The sequence below is a fragment of the Scyliorhinus torazame genome, chromosome 19, assembly GCF_047496885.1.
Source record: "Scyliorhinus torazame isolate Kashiwa2021f chromosome 19, sScyTor2.1, whole genome shotgun sequence".
NCBI classification, from domain to species: Eukaryota; Metazoa; Chordata; class Chondrichthyes; order Carcharhiniformes; family Scyliorhinidae; genus Scyliorhinus; species Scyliorhinus torazame.
The window spans coordinates 9,361,283-9,385,159 of record NC_092725.1 but is presented as its reverse complement, the minus strand read 5'-3'; the positions used below and the strand labels follow the sequence as shown (position 1 = coordinate 9,385,159).

General features: G+C 51.1%; 1 protein-coding gene across 1 annotated transcript in view; it reads right to left on the bottom strand.

The window, feature by feature from the left end:
* Positions 1-23,877, bottom strand: part of LOC140396618 (integrin alpha-X-like) — a 179,352-nt gene that overhangs the window by 4,908 nt on the left and 150,567 nt on the right. Inside the window, exons 8-12 of the mRNA XM_072485412.1 lie at positions 22,880-23,033; positions 12,451-12,598; positions 11,372-11,448; positions 9,914-10,040; positions 6,596-6,744 (exon numbers count right to left, since the gene is read on the bottom strand). Of these exons, the coding sequence (XP_072341513.1) occupies positions 6,596-6,744; positions 9,914-10,040; positions 11,372-11,448; positions 12,451-12,598; positions 22,880-23,033 (655 nt within the window). The remainder of the gene's footprint in view (positions 1-6,595; positions 6,745-9,913; positions 10,041-11,371; positions 11,449-12,450; positions 12,599-22,879; positions 23,034-23,877) is intronic.

Here is a 23,877-nt window from a genome sequence, read left to right as displayed (position 1 = left end):
ACTGTCCCCATCAAGCACTCCCAGGACAAGTACAGCACGGGGTTAGATACAGAGTAAAGCTCCATCCACACTGTCCCCATCAAACACTCCCAGGACAGGTACAACACGGGGTTAGATACAGAGTAAGGTTCCCTCCACACTGTCCCCATCAAACACTCCCAGGACAGGTACAGCAAGGGGTTAGATACAGAGTAAAGCTCCCTCCACATTGTCCCCATCAAACACTCCCAGGACAGGTACAGCACGGGGTTAGATAAAGAGTAAAGCTCCCTCTGCACTGTCCCCATCAAACACTCCCAGGACAGGTACAGCATGGGGTTAGAGACAGAGTAAAGTTCCCTCCACACTGTCCCCATCAAACACTCCCAGGACAGGTACAGCAAGGGGTTAGATACAGAGTAAAGCTCCCTCTACACTGTCCCCATCAAGCACTCCCAGGACAAGTACAGCACGGGGTTAGATACAGAGTAAAGCTCCCTCCACACTGTCCCCATCAAACACTCCCAGGACAGGTACAACACGGGGTTAGATACAGAGTAAAGCTCCCTCTACACTGTCCCCATCAAGCACTCCCAGGACAAGTACCACACGGGGTTAGATACAGAGTAAAGCTCCCTCTACACTGTCCCCATCAAACACTCCCAGGACAGGTACCACACGGGGTTAGATACAGAGTAAAGCTCCCTCTACACTGTCCCCATCAAACACTCCCAGGACAGGCACAGCACGGGGTTAGATACAGAGTAAAGCTCCCTCTACACTGTCCCCATCAAGCACTCCCAGGACAAGTACAGCACGGGGTTAGATACAGAGTAAAGCTCCCTCCACACTGTCCCCATCAAACACTCCAAGGACAGGTACAGCAAGGGGTTAGATACAGAGTAAAGCTCCCTCTACACTGTCCCCATCAAGCACTCCCAGGACAAGTACCACACGGGGTTAGATACAGAGTAAAGCTCCCTCTACACTGTCCCCATCAAACACTCCCAGGACAGGTACCACACGGGGTTAGATACAGAGTAAAGCTCCCTCTGCACTGTCCCCATCAAACACTCCCAGGACAGGCACAGCACAGGGTTAGATACAGAGTAAAGCTCCTTCTACACTGTCCCCATCAAACACTCCAAGGACAGGTACAGCACGGGGTTAGATACAGAGTAAAGCTCCCTCGACACTGTCCCCATCAAACACTCCCAGGACAGGTACCACACGGGGTTAGATACAGAGTAAAGCTCCCTCTACACTGTCCCCATCAAACACTCCCAGGACAGGTACAGCACGGGGTTAGATACAGAGTAAAGCTCCCTCTACACTGTCCCCATCAAACACTCCCAGGACAGGTACAGCACGGGGTTAGATACAGAGTAAAGCTCCCTCTACACGGTCCCCATCAAACACTCCCAGGACAGGTACAGCACGGGGTTAGATACAGAGTAAAGCTCCCTCTACACTGTCCCCATCAAACACCCCCAGGACAGGTACAGCACGGGGTTAGATACAGAGTAAAGCTCCCTCTGCACTGTCCCCATCAAACACTCCCAAGACAGGTACAGCATGGGGTTAGAGACAGAGTAAAGTTCCCTCCACACTGTCCCCATCAAACACTCCCAGGACAGGTACAGCAAGGGGTTAGATACAGAGTAAAGCTTCCTCTACACTGTCCCCATCAAGCACTCCCAGGACAAGTACAGCACGGGGTTAGATACAGAGTAAAGCTCCCTCCACACTGTCCCCATCAAACACTCCCAGGACAGGTACAACACGGGGTTAGATACAGAGTAAAGTTCCCTCCACACTGTCCCCATCAAACACTCCCAGGACAGGTACAGCAAGGGGTTAGATACAGAGTAAAGCTCCCTCCACATTGTCCCCATCAAACACTCCCAGGACAGGTACAGCACGGGGTTAGATACAGAGTAAAGCTCCCTCTGCACTGTCCCCATCAAACACTCCCAGGACAGGTACAGCATGGGGTTAGAGACAGAGTAAAGTTCCCTCCACACTGTCCCCATCAAACACTCCCAGGACAGGTACAGCAAGGGGTTAGATACAGAGTAAAGCTCCCTCTACACTGTCCCCATCAAGCACTCCCAGGACAAGTACAGCACGGGGTTAGATACAGAGTAAAGCTCCCTCCACACTGTCCCCATCAAACACTCCCAGGACAGGTACAACACGGGGTTAGATACAGAGTAAAGCTCCCTCTACACTGTCCCCATCAAGCACTCCCAGGACAAGTACCACACGGGGTTAGATACAGAGTAAAGCTCCCTCTACACTGTCCCCATCAAACACTCCCAGGACAGGTACCACACGGGGTTAGATACAGAGTAAAGCTCCCTCTACACTGTCCCCATCAAACACTCCCAGGACAGGTACAGCACGGGGTTAGATACAGAGTAAAGCTCCCTCTACACTGTCCCCATCAAACACTCCCAGGACAGGTACAGCACGGGGTTAGATACAGAGTAAAGCTCCCTCTACACGGTCCCCATCAAACACTCCCAGGACAGGTACAGCACGGGGTTAGATACAGAGTAAAGCTCCCTCTACACTGTCCCCATCAAACACCCCCAGGACAGGTACAGCACGGGGTTAGATACAGAGTAAAGCTCCCTCTGCACTGTCCCCATCAAACACTCCCAAGACAGGTACAGCATGGGGTTAGAGACAGAGTAAAGTTCCCTCCACACTGTCCCCATCAAACACTCCCAGGACAGGTACAGCAAGGGGTTAGATACAGAGTAAAGCTTCCTCTACACTGTCCCCATCAAGCACTCCCAGGACAAGTACAGCACGGGGTTAGATACAGAGTAAAGCTCCCTCCACACTGTCCCCATCAAACACTCCCAGGACAGGTACAACACGGGGTTAGATACAGAGTAAAGTTCCCTCCACACTGTCCCCATCAAACACTCCCAGGACAGGTACAGCAAGGGGTTAGATACAGAGTAAAGCTCCCTCCACATTGTCCCCATCAAACACTCCCAGGACAGGTACAGCACGGGGTTAGATACAGAGTAAAGCTCCCTCTGCACTGTCCCCATCAAACACTCCCAGGACAGGTACAGCATGGGGTTAGAGACAGAGTAAAGTTCCCTCCACACTGTCCCCATCAAACACTCCCAGGACAGGTACAGCAAGGGGTTAGATACAGAGTAAAGCTCCCTCTACACTGTCCCCATCAAGCACTCCCAGGACAAGTACAGCACGGGGTTAGATACAGAGTAAAGCTCCCTCCACACTGTCCCCATCAAACACTCCCAGGACAGGTACAACACGGGGTTAGATACAGAGTAAAGCTCCCTCTACACTGTCCCCATCAAGCACTCCCAGGACAAGTACCACACGGGGTTAGATACAGAGTAAAGCTCCCTCTACACTGTCCCCATCAAACACTCCCAGGACAGGTACCACACGGGGTTAGATACAGAGTAAAGCTCCCTCTACACTGTCCCCATCAAACACTCCCAGGACAGGCACAGCACGGGGTTAGATACAGAGTAAAGCTCCCTCTACACTGTCCCCATCAAGCACTCCCAGGACAAGTACAGCACGGGGTTAGATACAGAGTAAAGCTCCCTCCACACTGTCCCCATCAAACACTCCCAGGACAGGTACAGCAAGGGGTTAGATACAGAGTAAAGCTCCCTCTACACTGTCCCCATCAAGCACTCCCAGGACAAGTACCACACGGGGTTAGATACAGAGTAAAGCTCCCTCTACACTGTCCCCATCAAACACTCCCAGGACAGGTACCACACGGGGTTAGATACAGAGTAAAGCTCCCTCTACACTGTCCCCATCAAACACTCCCAGGACAGGCACAGCACAGGGTTAGATACAGAGTAAAGCTCCTTCTACACTGTCCCCATCAAACACTCCAAGGACAGGTACAGCACGGGGTTAGATACAGAGTAAAGCTCCCTCGACACTGTCCCCATCAAACACTCCCAGGACAGGTACCACACGGGGTTAGATACAGAGTAAAGCTCCCTCTACACTGTCCCCATCAAACACTCCCAGGACAGGTACCACACGGGGTTAGATACAGAGTAAAGCTCCCTCTACACTGTCCCCATCAAACACTCCCAGGACAGGTACCACACGGGGTTAGATACAGAGTAAAGCTCACTCTACACTGTCCCCATCACACACTCCCAGGACAGGCACAGCACAGGGTTAGATACAGAGTAAAGCTCCTTCTACACTGTCCCCATCAAACACTCCCAGGACAGGTACAGCACGGGGTTAGATACAGAGTAAAGCTCCCTCCACACTGTCCCCATCAAACACTCCCAGGACAGGTACAACACGGGGTTAGATACAGAGTAAAGTTCCCTCCACACTGTCCCCATCAAACACTCCCAGGACAGGTACAGCAAGGGGTTAGATACAGAGTAAAGCTCCCTCCACATTGTCCCCATCAAACACTCCCAGGACAGGTACAGCACGGGGTTAGATACAGAGTAAAGCTCCCTCTGCACTGTCCCCATCAAACACTCCCAGGACAGGTACAGCATGGGGTTAGAGACAGAGTAAAGTTCCCTCCACACTGTCCCCATCAAACACTCCCAGGACAGGTACAGCAAGGGGTTAGATACAGAGTAAAGCTCCCTCTACACTGTCCCCATCAAGCACTCCCAGGACAAGTACAGCACGGGGTTAGATACAGAGTAAAGCTCCCTCCACACTGTCCCCATCAAACACTCCCAGGACAGGTACAACACGGGGTTAGATACAGAGTAAAGCTCCCTCTACACTGTCCCCATCAAGCACTCCCAGGACAAGTACCACACGGGGTTAGATACAGAGGAAAGCTCCCTCTACACTGTCCCCATCAAACACTCCCAGGACAGGTACCACACGGGGTTAGATACAGAGTAAAGCTCCCTCTACACTGTCCCCATCAAACACTCCCAGGACAGGCACAGCACGGGGTTAGATACAGAGCAAAGCTCCCTCTACACTGTCCCCATCAAGCACTCCCAGGACAAGTACAGCACGGGGTTAGATACAGAGTAAAGCTCCCTCCACACTGTCCCCATCAAACACTCCCAGGACAGGTACAGCAAGGGGTTAGATACAGAGTAAAGCTCCCTCTACACTGTCCCCATCAAGCACTCCCAGGACAAGTACCACACGGGGTTAGATACAGAGTAAAGCTCCCTCTACACTGTCCCCATCAAACACTCCCAGGACAGGTACCACACGGGGTTAGATACAGAGTAAAGCTCCCTCTACACTGTCCCCATCAAACACTCCCAGGACAGGCACAGCACAGGGTTAGATACAGAGTAAAGCTCCTTCTACACTGTCCCCATCAAACACTCCAAGGACAGGTACAGCACGGGGTTAGATACAGAGTAAAGCTCCCTCGACACTGTCCCCATCAAACACTCCCAGGACAGGTACCACACGGGGTTAGATACAGAGTAAAGCTCCCTCTACACTGTCCCCATCAAACACTCCCAGGACAGGTACCACACGGGGTTAGATACAGAGTAAAGCTCCCTCTACACTGTCCCCATCAAACACTCCCAGGACAGGTACAGCACGGGGTTAGATACAGAGTAAAGCTCTCACTACACTGTCCCCATCAAACACTCGCAGGACAGGTACAGCACGGGGTTAGATACAGAGTAAAGCTCCCTCTACACTGTCCCCATCAAACACTCCCAGGACAGGTACAGCACGGGGATAGATACAGAGTAAAGCTCCCTCTACACTGTCCCCATCAAACACTCCCAGGACAGGTACAGCACGGGGTTAGATACAGAGTAAAGCTCCCTCTACACTGTCCCCATCAAACGCTCCCAGGACAGGTACAGCACGGGGTTAGATACAGAGTAAAGTTCCCTCTACACTGTCCCCATCAAACACTCCCAGGACAGGTACAGCACGGGGTTAGATACAGAGTAAAGCTCCCTCGACACTGTCCCCATCAAACACTCCCAGGACAGGTACAGCACGGGGTTAGATACAGAGTAAAGCTCCCTCGACACTGTCCCCATCAAACACTCCCAGGACAGGTACAGCACGGGGTTAGATACAGAGTAAAGCTCCCTCTACGCTGTCCCCATCAAACACTCCCAGGACAGGTACAGCACGGGGTTAGATACAGAGTAAAGCTCCCTCTACACTGTCCCCATCAAACACTCCCAGGACAGGTACAGCACGGGGTTTGACACAGAGTAAAGCTCCCTCTACACTGTCCCCATCAAACACTCCCAGGACAGGTACAGCACGGGGTTAGATACAGAGTAAAGCTCCCTCTACACTGTCCCCATCAAACACTGCCAGGACAGGTACAGCACGGGGTTAGATACAGAGTAAAGCTCCCTCTACACTGTCCCCATCAAACACTCCCAGGACAGGTACAGCACGGGGTTTGACACAGAGCGCATGTCGGAGAGATTGCTTTACTTTCATGTTTGCCTCGACAGTTTCGACCATTGAAGTGCGTCAGTAACGATGTAGTTCTCCCCTCTTTAACACAGGACGCTATCTCACCCAGCAGCAAGTCCTTGCCCGGACAACCCCTATCCGGCCCCTGGGCACTGCGCTGTCCCTCTGGTGGGTGGGCACAACGTACCTGCTCCCCGTGGATGTGTTGTCGGGGCTCCCAGGCAGTCCCATCGTCTCCCCGCTCAAAGACCACCACCTTCCCCTTGTGTTGGTGTCGCGGTGCTCCCACCACGTACAGTGTCCGGTTTCCCAGGTGAGCAGCCGTCACAGAGTAACCTGGAGTGGGAGACAGAGGACACGAGCAAGCGGAATTAGAGACTGGCAGTTGTGGCCATTCGGCCCTCTCGGGCTAGGAAACAAGCTGAGGAACGTGGACAAATCCCATCGCAGGAACCTTCCAGTTCAGGAATCTCACCACAATCGTACAGCGCGTCGGGAAGGTCACATTTGGAGCCCCCCTCGGGTTTTGTCCCTCGGTTTAGATGGTGCTCCCTCGGCCTAGAATCCAGCCAACAAACAGCTTCTCTGTCTCTGCCCCTTCAGATCCCCAAATATCCTCCAGTCTCGCTTTCATCATCTCCGATCAAGACCACTGTCAGAGGGTCAGTACTGAGGGAGTGCCGCACTGTCAGAGGGTCAGTACTGAGGGAGTGCCGCACTGTCAGAGGGTCAGTACTGAGGGATCGCCGCACTGTCAGAGGGTCAGTACTGAGGGAGTGCCGCACTGTCAGAGGGTCAGTACGAAGGGAGTGCCGCACTGTCAGAGGGTCAGTACTGAGGGAGTGCCGCACTGTCAGAGGGTCAGTACTGAGGGAGTGCCGCACTGTCAGAGGGTCAGTACTGAGGGAGCGCGGCACTTTCAGAGGGTCATTACTGAGGGAGTGCCGCAATGTCAGATAGTCAGTACGAAGGGAGTGCCGCACTGTCAGAGGGTCAGTGCGGAGAGGGTGCTGCACTGTCAGAGGGTCAGTACTGAGGGAGTACTGCACTGTCAGAGGGTCAGTACTGAGGGAGCGCCGCACTGTCGGAGGGTCAGTACTGAGGGAGTGCCGCACTGTCAGAGGGTCAGTACTGAGGGAGTGCTGCACTGTCAGAGGGTCAGTACTGAGGGAGTGCCGCCCTGTCAGAGGGTCAGTACTGAGGGAGTGCTGCACTGTCAGAGGATCAGTACTGAGGGAGTGCTGCACTGTCAGAGGGTCAGTACTGAGGGAGTGCTGCACTGTCAGAGGATCAGTACTGAGGGAGTGCTGCACTGTCAGAGGGTCAGTACTGAGGGAGCGCTGCACTGTCAGAGGGTCAGTACTGAGGGAGCGCTGCACTGTCAGAGGGTCAGTACTGAGGGATCGCCGCACTGTCAGAGGGTCAGTACTGAGGGAGTGCCGCACTGTCAGAGGGTCAGTACTGAGGGAGTGCTGCACTGTCAGAGGGTCAGTACTGAGGGAGTGCCGCACTGTCAGAGGGTCAGTACTGAGGGAGTGCTGCACTGTCAGAGGGTCAGTACTGAGGGAGCGCCGCACTGTCAGAGGGTCAGTACTGAGGGAGCGCCGCACTGTCAGATAGTCAGTACGAAGGGAGTGCCGCACTGTCAGAGGGTCAGTACTGAGGGAGTGCTGCACTGTCAGAGGGTCAGTACTGAGGGAGCGCCGCACTGTCAGAGGGTCAGTACTGAGGGAGCGCCGCTCTGTCAGATAGTCAGTACGAAGGGAGTGCCGCACCGTCAGAGGGTCAGTGCTGAGGGAGTGCTGCACTGTCAGAGGGTCAGTACTGAGGGAGTACTGCACTGTCAGAGGGTCAGTGCAGAGGGAGTGCCGCACTGTCAGAGGGTCAGTACTGAGGGAGTGCCGCACTGTCAGAGGGTCAGTGCTGAGGGAGTGCTGCACTGTCAGAGGGTCAGTACTGAGGGAGTTCTGCACTGTCAGAGGGTCAGTACTGACGAAGTGCTGCACTGTCTGAGGATCAGTACTGAGGGAGTGCCGCACTGTCAGAGAGTCAGTACTGAGGGAGTGCTGCACTGTCAGAGGGTCAGTACTGAGGGAGCGCTGCACTGTCAGAGGGTCAGTACTGAGGGAGCGCTGCACTGTCAGAGGGTCAGTACTGAGGGAGCGCCGCACTGTCAGAGGGTCAGTACTGAGGGAGTGCCGCACTGTCAGAGGGTCAGTACTGAGGGAGTGCCGCACTGTCAGAGGGTCAGTGCTGAGGGAGTGCCGCATTGTCAGAGGGTCAGTACTGAGGGAGCGCCGCACTGTCAGAGGGTCAGTACTGAGGGAGTGCTGCACTGTCAGAGGATCAGTACTGAGGGAGTGCCGCACTGTCAGAGGGTCAGTACTGAGAGAGTGCTGCACTGTCAGAGGGTCAGTACTGAGGGAGTGCTGCACTGTCAGAGGGTCAGTACTGAGGGAGCGCCGCACTGTCAGATAGTCAGTACGAAGGGAGTGCCGCACCGTCAGAGGGTCAGTGCTGAGGGAGTGCTGCACTGTCAGAGGGTCAGTACTGAGGGAGTGCCGCACTGTCAGAGGGTCAGTACTGAGGGAGTGCTGCACTGTCAGAGGGTCAGTACTGAGGGAGTACTGCACTGTCAGAGGGTCAGTACAGAGGGAGTGCCGTACTGTCAGAGGGTCAGTACTGAGGGAGTGCCGCACTGTCAGAAGGTCAGTGCTGAGGGAGTGCTGCACTGTCAGAGGGTCAGTAATGAGGGAGTGCCGCACTGTCAGAGGGTCAGTACTGAGGGAGTGCCGCACTGTCAGAGGGTCAGTACTGAGGGAGTGCCGCACTGTCAGAGGGTCAGTACTGAGGGAGTGCTGCACTGTCAGAGGGTCAGTAGTGAGGGAGTGCTGCAATGTCAGAGGGTCAGTACTGAGGGAGAGCTGCACTGTCAGAGGGCCAGTGCTGAGGGAGTGCCGCACTGTCAGAGGGTCAGTACTGAGGGAGTGCCGCACTGTCAGAGGGTCAGTACTGAGGGAGTGCCGCACTGTCAGAGTGTTAGTACTGAGGGAGTGCCGCACTGTCAGAGTGTCAGTATTGAGGGAGTGCTGCACTGTCAGAGGGTCAGTACTGAGGGAGTGCTGCACTGTCAGAGGGTCAGTACTGAGGGAGTGCCGCACTGTCAGAGGGTCAGTACTGAGGGAGCGCCGCACTGTCAGAGGGTCAGTACTGAGGGAGTGCCGCACTGTCAGAGGGTCAGTACTGAGGGAGTGCCGCACTGTCAGAGGGTCAGTACTGAGGGAGTGCCGCACTGTCAGAGGGTCAGTACTGAGGGAGTGCCGCACTGTCAGAGGGTCAGTACTGAGGGAGTACCGCACTGTCAGAGGGTCAGTACTGAGGGAGCGCCGCACTGTCAGAGGGTCAGTACTGAGGGAGCGCCGCACTGTCAGAGGGTCAGTACTGAGGGAGTGCCGCACTGTCAGAGGGTCAGTACTGAGGGATTATCCGCTCGGGTCATGCTCACCAAGATAGGCATCTTTCATGTCGCTGTGCGACTTGGAGACATTCATGAATGTTGTCGTGTTTCCACTCAATTCCATCACACCTCCGGACCAATCGTACGATCCCACCGAACCAAGAATAATGGCGTCCTGTTGGGAGAAGAGAGGAGGTAGATGTTGGAAATGGCAGTGCGGCACTCCCTCAGTACTGACCCTCTGACAGTGCGGCACTCCCTCAGTACTGACCCACTGACAGTGCGGCACTCCCTCAGTACTGACCCTCTGACAGTGCGGCACTCCCTCAGTACTGACCCTCTGACAGTGCGGCACTCCCTCAGTACTGACCCTCTCACAGTGTGACACTCCCTCAGTACTGACCCTCTGACAGTGCGGCACTCCCTCAGTACTGACCCTCTGACGGTGCGGCACTCCCTCAGTACTGACCCTCTCACAGTGTGACACTCCCTCAGTACTGACCCTCTGACAGTGCAGCATTCCCTCAGTACTGACCCTCTGACAGTGCGGCACTCCCTCAGTACTGACCCTCTGACGGTGCAGCACTCCCTCAGTACTGACCCTCCGACAGTGCAGCACTCCCTCAGTACTGACCCTCTGACAGTGCGGCACTCCCTCAGTACTGACCCTCTGACAGTGCGGCACTCCCTCAGTACTGACCCTCTAACAGTGCGGCACTCCCCTCAGTACTGACCCTCTGACAGTGCGGCACTCCCTCAGTACTGACCCTCTGACAGTGCAGCACTCCCCTCAGTACTGACCCTCTGACAGTGCGGCACTCCCACAGTACTGACCCTCTGACAGTGCAGCACTCCCTCAGTACTGACCCTCTGACAGTGCGGCACTCCCTCAGTACTGACCCCCTGACTGTGCGGCACTCCCTCAGTACTGACCCTCTGACAGTGAGGCACTCCCTCAGTACTGACCCTCTGACAGTGCGGCACTCCCTCAGTACTGACCCTCTGACAGTGCGGCGCTCCCTCAGTACTGACCCTCTGAGAGTGCGGTGCTCCCTCAGTACTGACCCTCTGACAGTACAGCACTCCCTCAGTACTGACCCACTGACAGTACAGCACTCCCTCAGTACTGACCCTCTGACAGTGCAGCACTCCCTCAGTACTGACCCTCTGACAGTACAGCACTCCCTCAGTACTGACCCTCTGACAGTACAGCACTCCCTCAGTACTGACCCTCTGACAGTGCAGCACTCCCTCAGTACTGACCCTCTGACAGTACAGCACTCCCTCAGTACTGACTCTCTGACAGTGCAACACTCCCTCAGTACTGACCCTCTGACAGTGCAGATCTCCCTCAGTACTGACCCTCTGAGAGTGCGGCACTCCCTCAGTACTGACCCACTGACAGTGCGGCACTCCCTCAGTACTGACCCTCCGGTTCCCCGGTACTTCATGCTGATGGCTGATATCTGTTCAATCCTTGTCCGCTTTCCCCACCCTCTCACTCACCTCCGTGACCAAAGCGCTGAATCCACTCTGTGACATCTCCTGCTCAAACGAACTCTGATTGGATGAACTCTGTGTCCCTGTGTGTGAAAGGAAGTCATGTGATTTTACAAACATGTTCAGGAATCTGATTGGGAATATCAAAGGCTGGATTCAGGAAAGGAGCTGAAGAATGGAGACATCAAATATCAGCATTATCGGTGGGAGTTGTCGATGCTTTTCCCCCTGCAACGTCCTGCACCTTCATCGAGCCTGTGGCTAACCTTTGTGCTCATTCCCCCTTTCCAACACTAATCCCATGTTCCCAAACTGTGTGAGAGCGATGGGCTCTCGCTCAGCCGTATCGACAGTGAGGATATTGTTCGTTGCCCTGGCATGTGCGCAATCAAATCCGTCCCCACCTGAGTGACAAGAGTTCACCAATAAAAGTTACCAAAGTCTTTGGGCGTTAGCTGCTCCTTAAATACCCTCTCTGGGTTTGTTTGGTTGCTGCTTATTCATATTCTGGTGCCGGTTCCTCAGCAAGCTTTCCTCACAACGAGCTTGCAGGTGAAAGTCTCCGGTTTGCAGTCTGCTCTGACCTTCTCCGTGGTTTCGAAATGTCTTACCCACAGCTTTTGCTAGAGGCTCCCTGTGCTTCACCTCAAACTTGTTCAGCTTACGCTTGACTCCCAAACCTCTCGTTTTGTGGAGAGGGTGATTTGGTGGGTGCTGCCCCTGCTGCCTGGAATAGACCTCCTGGACACAGGGTTCACCCTGTCTCCCTGCCGGTTCACAGGCGCAGCCCCTTGTTTTGAAGAGAAACAGCGAGGAGGCGAGGCCAGCCGTCCTTCCCCGCAGCTTGCCAAAGATCGGAGGCAATCGCCGCCTGTTACCGGGCAGAACGCACGCCACCAGCCAATCAATCGAACTGAGTCATCACCGATCAGCAATCGCTCGTCTTAAATAGCACAATTTCTGGGTTCCCCTGTGCTTGGCCCATTCAACACCCATGGATCAAAAATGTAGCGGCAAAAAGAAAAGGGGGAGGTCAAGGAATAAACAAGAACAAACAGGAAAGACGTCGCTCGGTGAAGACTCACCCTCTATATTGTAGATCTTCGATTTCATCCCCTCAAAGATGTTGTGAAGATCATTGTAACTCTTCACTTTTATCAGGTAATCTGGCGATGAGGCGATACTCTCTAACTCCTTCTCTGCTTTCCGATTAGACTTAAACACATCACCCACCTCAACAAACAAAGGTCACATTTACAAACAGACCAAACAGACCAGTGATAACATTGCTCACTCACACTCACTCTCACTCTCACTCTCACACTCACTCACACTCACTCACTCACACTCAATCACTCTCACACTCACTCACACTCACTCTCACACTCACTCACACACAGTCACTCTCACACTCAGTCACACTCACTCACTCACACTCAATCACACTCACTCTCACTCACACTCACACTCACTCTCACTCACACTCACTCTCACACTCACTCACACACAGTCACTCTCACACTCACTCACACTCACTCACTCACACTCAATCACTCTCACACTCACTCACACTCACTCTCACTCACACTCACTCACACTCACTCACACTCACTCGCACTCACTCACTAACATCACCAACCTCAACAAACAAAGGTCACATTTACAAACAGACCAAACAGACCAATGATAACATTGCTCACTCACACTCACTCTCACTCTCACACTCACACTCTCACTCTCACTCTCACTCTCACTCTCACTCTCACTCTCACTCTCACACTCTCACTCTCACTCTCACTCTCACTCTCACTCTCTCTCACTCTCACTCTCACACTCACACTCACACTCACACTCTCACACACAGTCACTCTCACACTCAGTCACACTCACTCACACACAGTCACTCTCACACTCACTCTCACTCTCACTCTCTCTCACTCTCACTCTCACACTCACACTCACACTCTCACACACAGTCACTCTCACACTCAGTCACACTCACTCACACACAGTCACTCTCACACTCACTCACTCACTCTCACTCACTCACACTCACTCACTCACACTCACTCACACTCACTCACACTCACTCACTAACATCACCCACCTCAACAAACAAGGGTCACATTTACAAACAGACCAAACAGACCAATGATAACATTGCTCACTCACACTCACTCTCACTCTCACTCTCACTCTCACTCTCACTCACACTCACTCTCACTCACTCTCACACTCACTCACACTCACTCACACTCACTCGCACTCACTCACTAACATCACCAACCTCAACAAAGGTCACATTTACAAACAGACCAAACAGACCAATGATAACATTGCTCACTCACACTCACTCACTCACACTCACTCACACACAGTCACTCTCACACTCAGTCACACTCACTCACTCACTCACACTCACTCACTCACTCACTCACACTCACTCACACTCACACTTACTCACTCTCACTCACTCAATCACTCACTCACTAACATCACCCACCTCAACAAACAAGGGTCACATTTACAAACAGACCAATGATAACATTTCTCGCTCACACTCACTCACTCACACTCACTCACACACAGTCACTCTCACACTCAGTCACACTCACTCACTCACACTCACTCACACTCACACTCACTCACACTCACTCTCACTCTCACTCACTCTCACACTCACTCACACACAGTCACTCTCACACTCACTCACTCACACTCACTCACTCACACTCAATCACTCTCACACTCACTCTCACTCACTCTCTCACTCACTCACACTCACTCACACTCACTCACACTCACTCACTAACATCACCAACCTCAACAAACAAAGGTCACATTTACAAACAGACCAAACAGACCAATGATAACATTGCTCACTCACACTCACTCACTCACACACAGTCACTCTCACACTCAGTCACACTCACTCACTCAGTCACACTCACTCACACTCACTCACACTTACTCACTCTCACTCAATCACTCACTCACTAACTTCACCCACCTCAACAAACAAGGGTCACATTTACAAACAGACCAATGATAACATTGCTCGCTCACACTCAATCACTCACACTCAATCATTCTCACACTCACTCTCACTCTCACTCACACTCACACTCACACTCACTTGCTCTCACACTCACTCTCACTCACTAACATCACACACCTCAACATACAAGGGTCACATTTACAAACAGACCAATGATAACATTGCTCGCTCACACTCAATCACTCTCACACTCACTCACACTCACTCTCACTCACTCTCACTCTCACACTCACTCACACTCACTCTCACTCTCACTCACTCACACTCACTCACTAACATCACCAACCTCAACAAACAAAGGTCACATTTACAAACAGACCAAACAGACCAATGATAACATTGCTCACTCACACTCACACTCACACTCACTCTCACTCTCACTCTCACACTCACTCTCACACTCACTCACACACAGTCACTCTCACACTCACTCACTCACACTCACTCACTCACACTCAATCACTCTCACACTCACTCACTCTCACACTCACTCACACTCACTCACACTCACTCACACTCACTCACACTCACTCACTAACATCACCAACCTCAACAAACAAAGGTCACATTTACAAACAGACCAAACAGACCAATGATAACATTGCTCACTCACACTCACTCACTCACACACAGTCACTCTCACACTCAGTCACACTCACTCACTCAGTCACACTCACTCACACTCACTCACACTTACTCACTCTCACTCAATCACTCACTCACTAACATCACCCACCTCAACAAACAAGGGTCACATTTACAAACAGACCAATGATAACATTGCTCGCTCACACTCAATCACTCACACTCAATCACTCTCACACTCACTCTCACTCTCACTCACACTCACACTCACACTCACTCACTCTCACACTCTCACTCACTAACATCACACACCTCAACATACAAGGGTCACATTTACAAACAGACCAATGATAACATTGCTCGCTCACACTCAATCACTCTCACACTCACTCACACTCACTCTCACTCACTCTCACTCTCACACTCACTCACACTCACTCGCTCACTCTCACTCACTCACACTCACTCACTAACATCACCAACCTCAACAAACAAAGGTCACATTTACAAACAGACCAAACAGACCAATGATAACATTGCTCACTCACACTCATACTCACACTCACTCTCACTCTCACTCTCACACTCACTCTCACACTCACTCTCACACTCACTCTCACTCTCACTCTCTCTCACTCTCACTCTCACACTCACACTCACACTCTCACACACAGTCACTCTCACACTCAGTCACACTCACTCACTCTCACACTCACTCACACACAGTCACTCTCACACTCACTCGCTCACTCTCACTCACTCACACTCACTCACTCACACTCACTCACACTCACTCACTAACATCACCCACCTCAACAAACAAGGGTCACATTTACAAACAGACCAAACAGACCAATGATAACATTGCTCACACACTCACTCACTCACACTCACTCACACTCACTCTCACTCTCACTCACTCTCACACTCACTCACTCTCACACTCACTCACTCACACTCACTCACTCACACTCAATCACTCTCACACTCACTCACACTCACTCTCACTCACTCTCACTCACTCTCACACTCACTCACACTCACTCACTAACATCACCAACCTCAACAAACAAAGGTCACATTTACAAACAGACCAAACAGACCAATGATAACATTGCTCACTCACACTCACTCACTCACACTCACTCACACACAGTCACTCTCACACTCAGTCACACTCACTCACTCACTCACACTCACACTCACTCACACTCACTCTCACTCACTCAATCACTGACTCACTAACATCACCCATCTCAACAAACAAGGGTCACATTTACAAACAGACCAATGATAACATTGCTCGCTCACACTCACTCACTCACACTCACTCACACACAGTCACTCTCACACTCAGTCACACTCACTCACTCACACTCACACTCAATCACTCTCACACTCACTCACACTCACTCTCACTCTCACTCACTCTCACACTCACTCACACACAGTCACTCTCACACTGACTCACTCACACTCACTCACTCACACTCGATCACTCTCACACTCACTCACACTCACTCTCACTCACTCTCACACTCACTCACACACAGTCACGCTCACACTCACTCACTCACACTCACTCACTCACACTCAATCACTCTCACACTCACTCACACTCACTCTCACTCACACTCACTCACACTCACTCACACTCACTCACACTCACTCACTAACATAACCAACCTCAACAAACAAAGGTCACATTTACAAACAGACCAAACAGACCAATGATAACATTGCTCACTCACACTCACTCACTCACACACAGTCACTCTCACACTCAGTCACACTCACTCACTCAGTCACACTCACTCACTCACACTCACTCACACTTACTCACTCTCACTCAATCACTCACTCACTAACATCACCCACCTCAACAAACAAGGGTCACATTTACAAACAGACCAATGATAACATTGCTCGCTCACACTCAACCACTCACACTCAATCACTCTCACACTCACTCTCACTCTCACTCACACTCACACTCACTCACTCTCACACTCACTCTCACTCACTAACATCACCCACCTCAACATACAAGGGTCACATTTACAAACAGACCAATGATAACATTGCTCGCTCACACTCAATCACTCTCACACTCACTCTCACTCACTCTCACTCTCACACTCACTCACACTCACTCACACCCACTCACTCAAATCTCACACACTCACTCACTAACACTCACTCACTCACTCACATTCACTCAAATCTCACTCACTCTCACTCACACTCACTCTCTCTCACTCACTCACTCACACTCACTCACACTCACTCACTCTAGCTCTCACTCACTCATACTCACTCACTCTCACTCACTCTCACTCACTCTCACATTCACTCACTTAACACTCGCTCACACTCACTCACTCACCCACTCTCACTCACTCACACTCACTCAAATCTCACTCAACTCTCACTCACTAACACTCACACTCACTCACACTCACTCACTAACACTCACTCACTCACACTCACTCTCACACTCACTCACTTAAAACTCGCTCACACTCACTCACTCACCCACTCTCACTCACTCTCACTCACTCACTCTCACTCTCACTCACACTCACTCACTCACTCTCACTCACACTCACTCACACTCACTCACTCACACTCACTCACACTCACTCACACTCACTCACACTCACTCAAATCTCACTCACACTCACTCACACACTCACTCTCACTCACTCTCGCTCACTCTCACACTCACTCAAATCTCACTCACACTCACTCTCACTCACTCACACTCACTCTCACACTCAATCACAGTCACTCACACTCACTCAAATCTCACTCACACTCACTCACTTTCATAATCACTCACTTTCTCACTCACTTACACACTCTAACTCACACTCACTCTCACTCTCACTCTCACTCACTCACACTCACTCACACACTCACTCTCACTCACTCTCACACTCACACACAGTCACTCTCACACTGACTCACTCACACTCACTCACTCACACTCGATCACTCTCACGCTCACTCACACTCACTCTCACTCTCACTCACTCTCACACTCACTCACACACAGTCACTCTCACACTCACTCACTCACACTCACTCACTCACACTCAATCACTCTCACACTCACTCACACTCACTCTCACTCACACTCACTCACACTCACTCACACTCACTCACTAACATAACCAACCTCAACAAACAAAGGTCACATTTACAAACAGACCAAACAGACCAATGATAACATTGCTCACTCACACTCACTCACTCACACACAGTCACTCTCACACTCAGTCACACTCACTCACTCAGTCACACTCACTCACTCACACTCACTCACACTTACTCACTCTCACTCAATCACTCACTCACTAACATCACCCACCTCAACAAACAAGGGTCACATTTACAAACAGACCAATGATAACATTGCTCGCTCACACTCAACCACTCACACTCAATCACTCTCACACTCACTCTCACTCTCACTCACACTCACACTCACTCACTCTCACACTCACTCTCACTCACTAACATCACCCACCTCAACATACAAGGGTCACATTTACAAACAGACCAATGATAACATTGCTCGCTCACACTCAATCACTCTCACACTCACTGACACTCACTCTCACTCACTCTCACTCTCACACTCACTCACACACAATCACTCTCACACTCACTCACACTCACTCACACCCACTCACTCAAATCTCACACACTCACTCACTAACACTCACTCACTCACACACATTCACTCAAATCTCACTCACTCTCACTCACACTCACTCTCTCTCACTCACTCACTCACACTCACTCACACTCACTCACTCTAGCTCTCACTCACTCATACTCACTCACTCTCACTCACTCTCACTCACTCTCACATTCACTCACTTAACACTCGCTCACACTCACTCACTCACCCACTCTCACTCACTCACACTCACTCAAATCTCACTCAACTCTCACTCACTAACACTCACACTCACTCACACTCACTCACTAACACTCACTCACTCTCACTCACTCTCACACTCACTCACTTAACACTCGCTCACACTCACTCACTCACCCACTCTCACTCACTCTCACTCACTCACTCTCACTCTCACTCACACTCACTCACTCACTCTCACTCACACTCACTCACACTCACTCACTCACTCACACTCACTCACACTCACTCTCACACTCACTCAAATCTCACTCACACTCACTCACACACTCACTCTCACTCACTCTCGCTCTCTCTCACACTCACTCAAATCTCACTCACACTCACTCTCACTCACTCACACTCACTCTCACACTCAATCACAGTCACTCACACTCACTCAAATCTCACTCACACTCACTCACTTTCATAATCACTCACTTTCTCACTCACTTACACACTCTAACTCACACTCACTCTCACTCTCACTCTCACTCACTCACACTCACTCACACACTCACTCTCACTCACTCTCGCTCACTCTCACACTCACTCAAATCTCACTCACACACACTCTCACTCACTCACACTCACTCTCACTCTCACTCTCACTCTCACTCTCACACTCACTCACACTCACTCACACTCACTCACTCACACTCAATCACTCTCACACTCACTCACACTCACTCTCACACTCACTCACTCACTCACACTCAATCACTCTCACACTCACTCTCACTCACTCTCACACTCACTCACACTCACTCACACTCACTCACACTCACTCACACTCACTCACTAACATCACCCACCTCAACAAACAAGGGTCACATTTACAAACAGACCAATGATAACATTGCTCGCTCACACTCAATCACTCTCACACTCACTCTCACTCTCACTCTCACTCTCACTCACTCACACTCACACTCACACTCACACTCACTCACTCTCACACTCACACTCAATCACTCTCACTCACTAACATCACCCACCTCAACATACAAGGGTCACATTTACAAAGAGACCAATGATAACATTGCTCGCTCACACTCAATCACTCTCACACTCACTCACACTCACTCTCACTCTCACTCACTCTCACTCTCACACTCACTCACACACAATCACTCTCACACTCACTCACACTCACACTCACTCAAATCTCACTCACTCTCACTCACTCTCTCTCACTCACTCACTCACACTCGCTCACACTCACTCACTCTAGCTCTCACTCACTCATACTCACTCACACTCACTCACTCACACTCACACTCACTCACTCACACTCACTCACACTCACTCACTCTCACTCTCACTCTCACTCTCACTCACACTCACTCACACTCACACTCACACTCACTCACACTCACACTCACACTCACACTCACACTCACTCACACTCACTCAAATCTCACTCACTCTCACTAACTCTCACTCACTCACTTTCACACACACTCGCTCACACTCACACACTCACCCACTCTCATCACTCACAATCACTCACACTCACTCACTTTCATAATCACTCACATTCTCACTCACTTTCACACTCACTGAAACTCACTCACTCACTTTTTCACTCACTCACACTCACAACGTACTCACTCAATCACACACTCTCACTTACTCTCACTCACACTAATCCACACTCATTCACACTCAATCACTTTCACACTCACGTATACTCACTCACGCTCACCCACTTTCCCACTCACACACTCATGTTCACACTCACTCACACTCACTCACTTTCAAATTCACTCACACACTCACTCACCTTCTCTCTTACTCACACTCACTCACACTCACTCACACTCACTCACACTCACTCACTTTCACACTCACTCAGTCATTCACACTCGGTCACTTTCACACTCACTCACACTCACTCACATGCTCACTCACTCACACTCACTCTCACTCACTCTCAAATCTCACTCACTCTCACTCACTAACACTCACTCACACTCACTCACACTCACTCACACTCTCACACTCAATCACTCTCACACTCACTCACTCTCATTCACTCACTCTCACACTCACACTCAATCACACTCACTCTCACTCACTCTCACACTCACTCACTTTCACACACACTCACTAAACACTCACTCACACTCACTCACACTCACACTCACCATCACACTCACTCACTCATACTCACTCGCACACTCACACTCAATCACTCTCACACTCACACTCAATCTCACTCTCACTCACTCATACTCACTCTCACTCACTTTCACACTTACTCACTAAACACTCGCTCACACTCACTCACTCACCCACTCTCACTCACTCTCTCTCACACGCACTCATACTCACTCACTAACACTCACTCTCACACTCAATCACTCTCACACTCACACTCACACTCAATCACTCTCACACTCACACTCACTCTCACTCTCACTCACTCACTCTCACTCACTCTCACACTCACTCACTTTCACACACACTCAATAAACACTCGATCACACTCACTCACTCACTCTCGCTCACACTCACTCAAATCTCACTCACACTCACTCACACTCACTCACTTTCACACACACTCGTTCACACTCACACACTCACCCACTCTCATCACTCACAATCATTCACACTCACTCAATTTCATAATCACTCACTTTCTCACTCACTTTCACACTCACTGAAACTCACTCACTCACTTTTTCACTCACTCACACTCACAACGTACTCACTCAATCACACACTGTCACTTACTCTCACTCACACTAATTCACACTCATTCACACTCAATCACTTTCACACTCACTCATACTCACGCTCACCCACTTTCCCACTCACACACTCATGTTCACACTCACTCACACTCACTCGCACTCTCACTCACACTCATTCAAATCTCTCTCACTCTCACTCACTAACACTCACTGACACTCACTCACTCTCACTCACCCACTCTCACTCACTCTCACTCACTCACACTCACACTCACACTCACGCTCACACTCACTCTCACACTCACTCTCACACTCACTCTCACACCCACTCTCACACCCACTCTCACACCCACTCTCACACTCTCTCACACTCTCACTCTCACTCTCTCACACTCTCACTCTCACTCTCACCCAATCTTACTCACTCTTTCACTCGCTCTCACACTCACACTCACTCTCACTCTCATCTCACTCTCACTCACTCACACTCACTCACACTCACTCACACACACTCTCACTCACTCTCGCTCACTCTCACACTCACTCAAATCTCACTCACACTCACTCTCACTCACTCACACTCACTCACACTCACTCTCACACTCAATCACAGTCACTCACACTCACTCAAATCTCACTCACACTCACTCACTTTCATAATCACTCACTTTCTCACTCACTTACACACTCACTTTCACACTCACTGAAACTCACTCACACTCACTTTTTCACTCACTCACACTCACAACGTACTCACTCACTCACACACTCTCACTTACTCTCACTCACACTAATTCGCACTCATTCACACTCAATCACTTTCACACTCACACTCACTCATGTTCACACTCACTCACACTCACTCACTTTCAAATTCACTCACACACTCACTCACACTCACTCACACTCACTCACACTCACTCACTCTCTCACTTTCACACTCACTCAGTCATTCACACTCAGTCACTTTCACACTCACTCACACTCACTCACATGCTCACTCACTCTCACACTCACTCACTCTCACACTCACTCACGTTCACACTCACTCACACTCGCTCTCACCCTCCTTCATACTCACCCACACTCACTCTCACACTTACTCACACTCATTCACTCACACTCACTCAATGACACTCACTCACACTCACCCTCATTCATACTCACTCACACTCACTCACACTCTTACTCACACACTCTCATTGCTCTACGATGCCACAGCCTCTGGCAGACTCCTTCCTTACCCCGATCGCGCAGCGAATGACCTTTTTCTTCTTGGTGTACTCGATGGTTTGCTCGAGGTCAGCGTCACCGTCAGTCCGCAACCCATCTGTGATAACAATCAGCATTTTGGTGGCGCCCTGCCTGGCCCCGGCCTTCGCAGTGAAGACCTGGTCTCTGTAGGAGCAGGAGGCGAGGATGAATACCACAAAGCGGCAAGACATCGACCTTCATTACTTGACCCCAATTCCAACCCGTCCAAAGTGGCTTCTTCCAGAGAGAAATGAACGTCGAGCTATCCCTTCTCCGGCATATTCCTGAAATCCACTCCGCCCTGTCAGGATTTATCCAATTCTACATTTCGACCTGGAGGAGGATCTTCCTCCATTCAGGCTTACTGCTCAACAACCAATCCCCCTCCCCTGCACCAGCCAATTTGGTTATTACATCAATCGCCTCCATTCTGTGTCGCTCCATTATTACAATCGCAGACCAGACCCCAACGTCGTGTCAATATAGGAGCTGGAGGAGGTTACAGAGATAGGGAGGGGTGTAGGGGCTGGAGGAGGTTACAGAGATAGGGAGGGTTATAGGGGCTGGAGGAGGTTACAGCGATAGGGAGGGGTGTAGGGGCTGGAGGAGGTTACAGAGATCGGGAGGGGTGTAGGGGCTGGAGGAGGTTACAGAGATAGGGAGGGTTGTAGGGGCTGGAGGAGGTTACAGAGACAGGGAGGGGTGTAGGGGCTGGAGGAGGTTACAGAGACAGGGAGGGGTGTAGGGGCTGGAGGAGGTTACAGAGATAGGGAGGGTTGTAGGGGCTGGAGGAGGTTACAGAGACAGGGAGGGGTGTAGGGGCTGGAGGAGGTTACAGGGATAGGGAGGGTTGTAGGGGCTGGAGGGGGTTACAGAGATAGGGATGGTTGTAGGGGCTGGAGGCGGTTACAGAGATAGGGAGGGTGTAGGGGCAGGAGGAGGTTACAGAGATAGGGAGGGTTGTAGGGGAGGGAGGAGGTTACAGAGA